General features: G+C 38.9%; 1 protein-coding gene across 2 annotated transcripts; it reads right to left on the bottom strand.

The window, feature by feature from the left end:
- Nucleotides 1-9,587, bottom strand: LOC143848402 (RING/U-box superfamily protein). Of its 2 annotated transcripts, none has more exons than XM_077357344.1 (5): nucleotides 9,433-9,587; nucleotides 8,065-8,607; nucleotides 1,728-1,768; nucleotides 336-1,271; nucleotides 1-243 (listed from the first exon to the last, which is right to left on the bottom strand). In XM_077357344.1, the coding sequence occupies exons 2-4, from the start codon at nucleotides 8,387-8,389 to the stop codon at nucleotides 375-377; spliced, it is 1,263 nt and encodes a 420-aa protein (XP_077213459.1). In that variant the 5' UTR covers nucleotides 8,390-8,607; nucleotides 9,433-9,587; the 3' UTR covers nucleotides 1-243; nucleotides 336-374. The 2 variants fall into 2 exon arrangements, with proteins under 2 accessions (XP_077213459.1, XP_077213460.1); XM_077357345.1 differs by having other exon boundaries at nucleotides 8,065-8,604; nucleotides 9,433-9,580.
- Between the last annotated feature and the right edge of the window lie 1,380 nt (nucleotides 9,588-10,967).

Genomic DNA, 10,967 nt, shown 5'->3' with positions numbered 1-10,967 from the left:
TGAGGCAGGAACCCATGTTGATATACATTTCTGGTCTTTAGCCAATCAGAGAGTAGAGTGCCACTTGCTAAGAAACAATGTACTTAGCTTTAACAATTGATTTCAGTTTTTTCAGCCTACATACCCAAAACAACAGAGCTGCATATGAACAACCAGCTGTAAATACCCACCATCTTTCCATGCATCCAGTCCATCAAGACTCAATCTTCGGAAATCAAATCGACTGAGTATTAAGGGAAAAACCTACAATTCAAACGGAAGGCCAAATTAAAGGACAATGGGGGAAATGACAAAAAAAAAGTCCCCTGACAATCTAAGTCAAAGAGAACTCCAACCTATATTTCTTCTTTACCAACTGGGATTTCACCATCTCTTCAAGACTGGATTGCTCGATCAACAGAGGCCCGCCCATGGAGCAGCTGCGGAGAATAGGACCCACTTTTCTTCAGTTTATCAGGCAGCTCCTTGCCCGAACTCCGCTTCATGAACATGTGCTTCTTGAGACGGTTCCTGTTCAGCAACAGCGTAGTACTACGTGTTTGAGCGTGCAAAGCTCCCTCTACACAGTCTCCCACCTGCCCACAGCCCCAAGGCCTTGATGGTCCATCCTCTCCAAATGATCTGAGCCTTTGGATCCCATTATTCTGCCTGCAAACCAAACGTTGCTCCGGAAAATTCTCATCCTCTGATTTGGTGCATAGCGGGCAAGGGGGATCATGCTTTTGTGTCTTGGGAGTGATCTGGTCTAAGCACTCGGCATGATAAACATGGCGACATGAAAGTACTCCTGTTATTGGCATATCCCCACTCCTTACAATTCGGCGAGAACTCCATGGTGATCTGTGTGACAGGAACCTCTCACATAATCCACATTTAGTACCTTCAGATGGATTATTTGAGAAACCCAAGCTTTCAGGGGTAAAATGTTCAGAAACATCCGTAAAATCTACGCTGCTTGAACTACTCCCCCGGAACCCTTCTCTTCGAGGAGTAGCACTCAAATCCGTAAACCCAGAAATAGAATGAAGTTCAGTAGACTTCGTATCTGAATGTAGAATGCTGTTCTCATTGGGCTTTGGCCTGTTATTATGAGCTTCTTCCTCAGGGGTTTGGTTTGAAAAAGAGATAGGGTGAACAGGTTTAGACATGAATGAATAGCGACTCGAGAAGTTGCGATGTGAGGGAAAATGTGTTTTGGACATAGGTTCATCTTCACTGGCATCTGAATGAGATGAGGCGGACCCACCACTGTATGGTATTGCTGAAGTTCCCTGCAAAGTGTATACACCCGTGTCAGCAAGTTGAATCAATGGAAGAGGAATAAAAAGACGGCTATTCACATCTCTTGTTTTGGTATCTATATCCCTCTCTTTATTTAAACTTTGATCATTTACTCCTTGAGTTCCTCACAAGCTGTCAACAGGCAATGACAGAGTAATTTAGAGGGGTGCAAGTATCAGCTCGCCAATCAATAAACGTGACTAGGTCGTACTATTCCAAGGAATAATATGGGCGGGAAAAAATACAGATCAGGACCACCTTTCCAAATTGCTGATCTGCCAGTGGGCCCAGCAGAAAACAGTAAAGATCCTTGGAGGGATGGTCTCCACCTGTACTCTCGCGTGCTCATACAAAAAACTATTTTGTATAGCCGGGGACCATATTATTCCACATTGCAACATTACAAAATATTCTCTGCTAGCAATACAGTACAACTGAGAAAATACCTCCGTAGAGCGAATGGAGGCTGAAGGCCCAGATGCTGGTTCTGCCAATACAAATGAAAATATTTAGTTACTGTGGCGATCTAATATCATTAACAGAAAATGACAAGAAGAATTCAATTAGGCATAAGATTCCAGATATGACAGGTGGGGAAAAAAGATGTTACAAACAAGAGCTGGGGAAAAATTAGCTCTCTACATGTCTGTCTTTCATTTTATCGTCTGAGTGCAAACAGAACTTTATTGGAGAAAAAAAGGGAGAACAAACAAGGGGACGAGCAGACCCCTAAACAAAGCAGCAAGCAGCAAGCTCGGAGGAACAAGTAAACATAAAAAACAGAAAAAGACAAAACGGCATTCAGTGACAGTGGCAAAAAGATACCCCAGCTTGGCCCTCTTAACTCGTCTCATGTGAGCATCTCCTAAAGCACAACCAATGGTTAGTGCAACAACTTGAAATAAAAGAACTAGAAAATAAACCTTCAAACTCTTAATTTTGTATTCTCAATATTCAATAGAACCGAAATTTGTGTATGCAATTTCATATAAGTAACACTAAAATCTCTTACCAAATCCTAGCCACCCATCATCTTTAAATTTCAACCACAAAAATATTAAACAAAAGTTACAGGCCTAAAGAGAATAGAAAATCAGAAATAAAGCCAGCTTCAAATTGGAAACAACAGAACCTGAAACTTCTATTCATGTTGTATAGAACCCACTTGAAACCAACCTAAACTTGCTCCTAAATTTAATTAAAACTGATAAAAAATCTTCTAAAAGTAACCGTGACCATGACTGCAAGTTTCAGCTGCAAAGGACAAAAATGCTGCAAAGGACAAAAATAGCTTCCATTTCTAACGCTACAAATAGGGGCCACTTGGCTACTTTACTCCATTGATCCTAGCCCATCTTTTTTTTTGAAACATAACAAATTTATTTGTTAGCTGTAATCGTGTTACAACACCAGGCCCAAGCAGTCCCACCCGAGTAAACTAATACAACGAAAGTCCCTCAGCCCTCACAGCTTCACCCGTTAACACAGCCCAGCAAGCAACCCCATTCACAGTTCAACCTAGTACGTAACTTCTTCATTTGGAGGTGGTCAGATTGCCAAACTCCAGCTCCAACCAACCCCTACATATCTCCCTGGCATCTATGGCTGTGTTTGGCAACCATTCTCTTCATTCTCATTCTCGAATCAAGAATAAAAATTCATTTTTTTAGTGTTCCCGGCAAGAAAATCACGTTCAGCAAACTCACGTCCAAGAATCAATTTTTTTGTTTTTTGTTTTTGGTGGAATGATGTTTGGCTTTAACAAAAAAAAAATGAATTCTGGAATTTTAAGTTTTGGGACATATGATGATCAAACCAATCAAATGTTGGTCCCTCTAAAGGCAACAAACAAACCCTTCCTTTGATCCTTTACAACCCAACAAAAAGAAATCCTTCTCTTATGAATCAAGACTTGTAAGTATCCCATATTCCACATATAAGGTGAAATCCAAAGCCTTGCAAAAGAAATGTGTACAGATTTATAGTTTGGAGAGAGTGTTTACTTCTATATTTGGAACTGATTTCCTTTTAATCACTTGAGCTTGAGCTGTAGAGCTTCCTTGGAACTACCCAACAGAGATAGAACTGTTGTAGGTAATGTGCCTTGAAGACAGACCCACTTCTTCAATTTGATATTTGGGGGCTCCATGGTCAATGTATCTGTCTTGAAGAACCATTGATCTCAACTTGAGATGTCCCATCTAAAAGATCATTCACGCTTATAAAATGTGATACATGAGACCCAAAACCTCCAATTGAACCTTCCTCTGCTGTAATTAGGATCTCACAGTCACATGCTAGCCTTTGGATGAGTTCTGTATTGAGAGGCATCAACGACTGTCACGGTGATGTCGCAGTGAGAGAAGCGAACTCCTGCTCCTTTCTTCTCTTTTCTTGGATCCTAGCTATGTCACCGTCCATCGTTTCCATCTTTTCTTTTCCAACCTAAAATTCAAAATTCAAGTCCCCAACACTATCTCCCAACTACTTCTCTTCTTCCTGAGATAAAATCCCAAACATTTTACACCCAAACCCCAGATCTGCAGTAACAGCAAAAGAACACAATAACTCAAATCGAAACAAAATTCAACAGAAGAACCTCCACCCGACTTTAGAGAACTTATTTCCTCTTCCAAATACCATCTCTTCTTCCCATTCCTTTCTGAAAACCCTACATCAATACTGCCTCCAGAGCTTTTCCCTTCTTCCCACTCTTTTCTGAAATCCTGGCACACTGGAAAGATTTTAAGAGAGAGGACCTTTCGAGAAGCTTTCCGTCCTGGGACGATTGGCCGGAAATAATCCGCAGCCCTCTCGGCATAGAGTGTTGAAAGGAAGGAGAGAGATGAGAGCCGAGAGATGAGAGATGAGAGCAGAGAGACGAGAGCAGGAAGAAAAAATGAGGGGTAAAGGCCTATGAGATGGTTGGAGGAAGAAGGGTTGGTGAAAATAAACAAAGCAGGCTTGGAAGGTCCAATTTCAAAGACTTTTCTTTGATAGGGAGGGTATTAGAGTCGCAGAGTTAGTGACCAAGTAGGATTCGGTTTTTATTAAACGAGGAGGTAAGGAAAAGAGAAATTGGACCTGGAGACATGATTGGAAGTTCTCTGCTAATTCTCTCTCCCATTTGGTGTTGCACGCCTCTCCATAGTATGGTTTGGGAGGAATCAAGTTTTCGCTTCTGTTGGACAGCGTGCCTGATCAATATCCTCACTATTGATCATTTGAGAAGTCGAAGCCGGTGCATTGTGAACCACCACACCTAGTACCTCGGTACAGAGGAAACAGTGGATCATATCTTCATTCATTGTAGATTTTCTTGAGAGGTTTGGGCGTTCAGCTTTACCATGTTTGGGACCTGCCGGGTTTTCCCATTGCATATTGAGATTTTGTGGAGGGGTGGGCCTTTGCCCCTTTGCCTAAAAGGAGGTGAAAAACCTTTAGAGTTTGGCCCTTCTGGCCATGCTCTGGGCTATCTGGAAAGACAGGAACAATTAAGCCTTTAATCGCAATTCCAGGAACATCTTGTCCGTTCTGCACGTGGTTGTTTTTCTCATTATGTGACAGGAGGTTGTTCTCCTTAAATTCAGTGATTTTACGGAATCTCCTATCCATAGATCTTGGGTAGGAGTGTGTGCTAAAAGGAATGTCACGCTCAAGCCATCTCCTGAACTTTGACGAAGCCAGCATGGGGAACCCTAAGCCAGTTGGTATTAGGGGCCTTCTTAGTTCAAATAGTCAAAACAATCTACGCTTATTCAGGTCTTATTTGTGAGAAGGATGCTCAAGAAGCCGAAAGTTCAGGCTATGCTTGTAGGTATTCGACTCATTGACCACTCTGAGTTTAAACATCGTATACTGAAAGGTGACTCGCTCAATGAGATTCGTCCGTTGAAAGCGAGTGTGAGTTATCCTTGAGGTCTACTGACATGATTCAGGAGATTCTAGAGTGTACCAAGGGGCACAATGCCTTTCAATGCGAGGTCAATCAGTTCGCATGCTCTGCGTAGATAGGCCGAGTCTGTAGACTATAGATAGTTTGCCTCCTTAGGGTTTTGTTGTTATGTTTATTTCTTCTTTTTCTCTTTGGCTTGCTTTTTACCATCTCGATCCCTAGGCATTGCCCTTCTGTTTAATAAATTTGTTGCCATTCAACAAAAATTGTTTGATAATTATTAAATCAAAACTCAATACTTCATAGCCATTTTTTTAATTTTCCCCTAATTTTTTATTTTTAATTATTTTGTCTTTTCATTTTTTTTTTTTTGTATGAACAAAAGTGTTCCCGTCTTGGGATTTTCTGAGGTTACAATGTCGGCCACCTTGGACACTTGGTACGGGTGTCAAGTTTCCAGGTAACAGAGTGAAAGCCTATGTTTATATGTTTCGTTCTAGCATGGAACACTAGGTTTTGTGGTAATTTTATTGCACTTCGGTTGTCACAATACAGTTAGCACATCCTATTGAAAGCATGCTTGTCCATTGGAGTAGTTGTCTTAGCTTTGCAATGGTAGGTGTCATAAGTCATGGCTCTAAATTTTGGTTCCTCACTAGATCTTGCATAGTTTCCTATTGCTCAACAAAATCATATAACTATTCAACATCACACAATACCCAGTAATTGATCTTCTATTATCTCTCCTGCCCATTCAAAATCTAAGAATCCTGCCAATACTAATTTCTTTTGACCCAGTTCAAAAGGTGGCCCCTACCTTTCAATAACCACGTCTACCCAAGGCTTCATTTCCTTCTAAGCTACTAAATGATGGAACAGATTGGGTTACAAAAGTGTCATGAATTCTGTCTTCAACTAACCCTATGGACAATAACAGGCTATGGACCTTACAACCCCTCTTTGTGAGTGTCAGGCGAATGTGGGTATTCCTAACCATGGAATCAAACTTTGTTTTTGACTTAGACTTCGGTCCCCGTTGAAGTGGAAGTACTTCATGGAAGTTTATGGAATTCCATGGAAATCTTGTAAAAACATGGGAGTTTATAGAAGTCAATCGAAATGATGAAAATTTACTTCAGAAAACCTTAGAATAAAAACAGAAACACACTTAGAAACCATCAAAAATGCAAGAAAACCATCCATAATGGTTTAAAAAAATCAAATACCAAGTGACAGAATCGTCGTGCATGTCTGGAACTTTCATTCTAAACATAGAAATTTCACAAGTTTGAAAGCTGATGATTGTGCCGTTTCCTTTACGTTTCAACTTATTAATGGAACGGCCATTAGTATTTCCTATATATATGAGGTTTTTTGGTTATGCTAGTGTATGAAATGAATCAAACTCCCGATGTCGGTCCCCGAGGAAGTCAACACATGTCGTCCAAAATGAACATGTGTTGGTGGAAGTTTAAAACCATCTTCCTAACATGTAAAAATTGGGTAATTCACAATTGGTTTAAGTTTTTTTTTTTGGGTGGGGTGGGGCGTGAGGGAGAGCCATCTCTCACCATAGCCTGCCATTTCAACAACCAAAAGTTCACTAATCATCTCCACCGATGGAAGTGGAATTGTTTTGGGAAGATGAAGCACGCAAATCTGTGTTTATTTCTGCTTGTCATTTGTTTTTTTGCCTCAGTAGATAAATGGTTTTCTTTTCCTTTATTTTATAACAAGAAATTAATAGGCCAAAGCGCATATGACACACGAAAGAACACACAAGCAATCACTCTAAGTGAGCCTCGATTTGAATAAACCACTAAACATTGGACCTCAACTCAAAAGAAAGAGAAAAACAGATCACATCAATGCCACCCCAACGCCAAGCTGAAATTGTTCTGCCTCCCGACACATTCCTAATGGGGGGTAAGCAAAAGCCCTATGCCTTATCACTTTGGGCAAGAAAGGCTTCTGCAATGGGCAATAAAGCCCATAATTCACGATCAAAGATACACCTCCAACTGACGCCACCACAGAAAGCACCATGGGTCATTTGCTTTGAGGCAAAGTTTTTACAAACTTACTCCTTTGCTGTCTCGGTAAAAAACCAATCACTCTCAAATTCTTCTCCAACTATTCATAATAGCTTCCGATAATTGTTATTTGTAAGGTGTTTATTCTAAGCATGTGTTAAGCATGCTGCGGTACTTGGAAGAGTAAATTTGAAAAAACAAGATCTTAAATAAAATAATAATAATAATACTACCATTCAAAAAAAAATATTATCATTCAACAGTTTATGAAATATGCATTAGAATGACCTATACAATCAAAAGCAAATAAGAGATATCTTTTATGCTTTTCACATATGTCCCCTTTTTCTTTCCTTTCTTTTCCCACAACCAAATGAGTTTCTACAATTAATGCTTACTCCAATTTTCTTTTGATTTAGCCCCTTCCACATTTACCCTAGGTTTCTCATTATCTCTTTCTCTCGGTCCTTCTATTTGGAATTTGTGTTCTATGCCTCTAGGTCCACACCTTGACCAGCCACAACAATTTTCAAAATTTTCCTCTTAGTAACAGATTTGACTGCCTCAAAACACAAGGACGATTTCCAGCTCCATGTCATAACAGACAGAAAAACCAACATTTGCACATGGTTTTAACTTTTAAGTATAATTGTAGGACTATCTATATCTCAATCTAATTCTTACGATATAAAAGAAATGAAAATCATGTCTAGATAAGAATAATAATACAGATATAACAGAGCTGGTATCAGATAAACGCAAACATTACCAACAAATCCCGACTATGAGGGGAAAACTGAAAGAGAACTGACAAGTGAATGCAAGTGAAGAGACTTCAATAGTATGGTATTGTACCTCTCATTGTGGCAGAAACATAATCATTGATATCGACTCCTTGCATTGGTGGTGGCGTGAACTGTTGGGTCTTAAAACTATCAGAGGGGCTGCTGAAATATGAGACAATACCATCGGATACAGAATGCTGATTGTTGGGAAACGGGTCGCCTCTAAACCAGCTCCTACTGTCTTTGCTATTTGAAGAGGGTGAAGACTCATACAGTTGAGTTCCACCATGTGATCCGTAGGGTAGGACTTCAGGTTGGAACCTACGATCCCATCTTCGCGACAGGGGAGGCGAGAAGCTCGTGTTAGTTCTCCAGTAGGGCTCATTGGGACCCATCGACCACTCTCTGCTGCCCGCATTGGACCCATGTGGCCTTGCAGCCACACAGCAAAACGACCCCGTTTTAGCTATGTTTTATAAACGCTTTAAAAAATATAACGCCTTCTTTAACCCGTTTAGAACCCACGACTTCTCATAAAATCCATGTTCCAAATCAACATCTTTGAACTCTCATATAGCATGTCTTAACATACAAGTCATCCTGCAAATAACTTCTGCCACAGGTAACTGGATTAAAAAGTATGTTGCATATCATGTAATACATATTAAATAAAAAGCAATGATTTCAAACTATGGGAAACATAGGACCCATCAAATATATGTTTTGGTGTCAATTGAACTCTAATTTGCAGTTCTGTATTTGAATTTCAATACTGGTCCATCATTATTTGGGCCAGAGGAAGTCCTCAGAGATCAACAAAACAACATCCATACCCTAAAATCACGTATTGAGCTCACATAACCACAATCTAGCAACACATAGAGCAACCCAAAACCCTAATTTTTCCTTTAAATGATAGTACTAATAGTAGAACTGTTAAAGAAACTCCACATTGGTTTACAGATAGCCCATATAAAAATCAAATTTTTCTAATGAAAAATAATAAGATTTAAGAACAGCAATAGAAATCAAACTCAACACAAAACCCTAATTTTTTCTTTAAATGATAGTAGAACTGTTCTAAAAAAAAAACTCCACATTGGTTAACAGATTGCCAAATTCATATAAAAATCAAATCTTTCTAATAAAAAATACATAATAACAGCAATAGAAATCCAAAATTCTATATATGACTTACTGATACCAAAATCATTTAAAAGAGAAATGCCACACTGAGATTAAAAATAAAATACACAAAAGTAGGCTTCCAACAGATAAAATAAAAACCCTAAATTGATCTAGAGATGATAATGAGAAAGCTAAAGAAGAGAATTTAAGTAGAAAATTGACAGCACAGAGACCCAATAAATCAACAAAAAAACCCTAAAATACAAACCAGAGAAAGAAGAAATGATAACAGAGGAGAGACAACACTTACGAAGAAACGCCTGTAAAAGAAAGAAGGAATTCGAAGGAGGAAAAATCGAAACACCCTACACACCTTTTCAACAAAGAAAGAGTAAAGCGATTGATTAAAATAAGCGATTCTGGTTTAACTTTTTTAAATCGATCTTTAACTTTATTATGACTGAGGAAAGGAATATTTTCTGTGACATTCCCAACACAATTTTAGAAATAACTGCTATCCGCACTACCTTTTTTTTAATAATAGCACTACTCACTTTGCTGTTAAGCTTTTTTCAGGCTACTGATATTTGCATATTGCATTACCATGTTTTGATGATGACACAAACTCACTTCGTCTTTTCCTTTTTAGTTGGCTGCTTAGTAGCAGTTTGGGAGAATTGTAATAGCTTTCGACTTTCGAGAGCTGGTTAGATAATAAAAAAACAAGGTGAGATCGTGTCATTATCAAACATTCTAGTGCAGTTATCAATAGCTTTTTTTTAATAGCAGTTCTTACATTCTGAAGTTACTATCTAATATCCTATCAAATCAAAAAAGTGTGAAGGAAAGCGAGTAGTAGCATTACCAAAATATGGTAAAGCGGATCAATTGTCAAAATAAAAGCACTCCACCCTTAATTAAACACTTTTTCTAATTGGGAGTTAGATAACATTTTGAAAGAGTTTATCTATACTGACACTGATTAGCCAAGATAAATCCTAATTAACTTGGGTTTAATTAGCCAAGATCAATCCTCACTTCGGTTTAGCAAGGGGACATGCACGTGTAATCGAGACCATTGATCTGGTATTATTATGAGGGGACCCACAAGGCAAAGGTCCCATGTCGAACAAGATAAAGGTGTATAGAAATCCATAACTTAATATTTGTTGGAGAAATTCTAAACTAAGGGTTGAAGGATCAAGGTGTAGGATCATGGGATCAAGGTGGAGTCAACAGCAATAGCCAAATGTGTGGTTATTGATCATATCAACGGATATGATCATGACCACGTGGCACACATGAGTCACGAAAAGTAGCCGGTTGACAAAGAGGTGTAAAACAAAGGTTGAAAAGAATAAAGAATTTGTCTTCTTAGTATTTTTCTTTAGAAAAATATTGCATCCCCTACCAGCCATTAAAAAAGGTTGAACACATTAATAAGTGTGGTAATATGGGATTTGCTAGGGACCGTCACAGAACACATTTTGTGGACCGGCTGTTGCATGAGAGAGCAGCCACATAGGCTCACTTAATAGTCAACAGATTTTGTCTTATTCATCTGAAGTAGCAGCTCTCTCCTGCAACAGCCGGTATGTGAAATGCCTTCATGGTCCCTAGCAAATTCCTTCTAATATATATTAACCATGTTTCTTTCAATTGTCACTAGCTATTTTTCCAAGAAATGGCTTTCTAGGAAAACTTTTTCCCCTACTAATTCAGCTGTGCTGCTGCTAATTCAGTTATTATTTCCGTTTTGGCGCCGTGTGAGATTTTGGTAATATCCTAATCCTCCAAACTCAGTTGAAATATTATAATCCTCCAATTCAGTTGAAATATCCTAAT

The sequence above is a fragment of the Tasmannia lanceolata genome, unplaced genomic scaffold (assembly GCF_043159265.1).
Source record: "Tasmannia lanceolata isolate RefF3 unplaced genomic scaffold, GAP_Taslan_0.1 ptg000016l, whole genome shotgun sequence".
Taxonomy (NCBI): domain Eukaryota; kingdom Viridiplantae; phylum Streptophyta; class Magnoliopsida; order Canellales; family Winteraceae; genus Tasmannia; species Tasmannia lanceolata.
The sequence above is the reverse complement of the archived record's forward strand: the minus strand, read 5'-3'. Positions and strand labels throughout refer to the sequence as shown.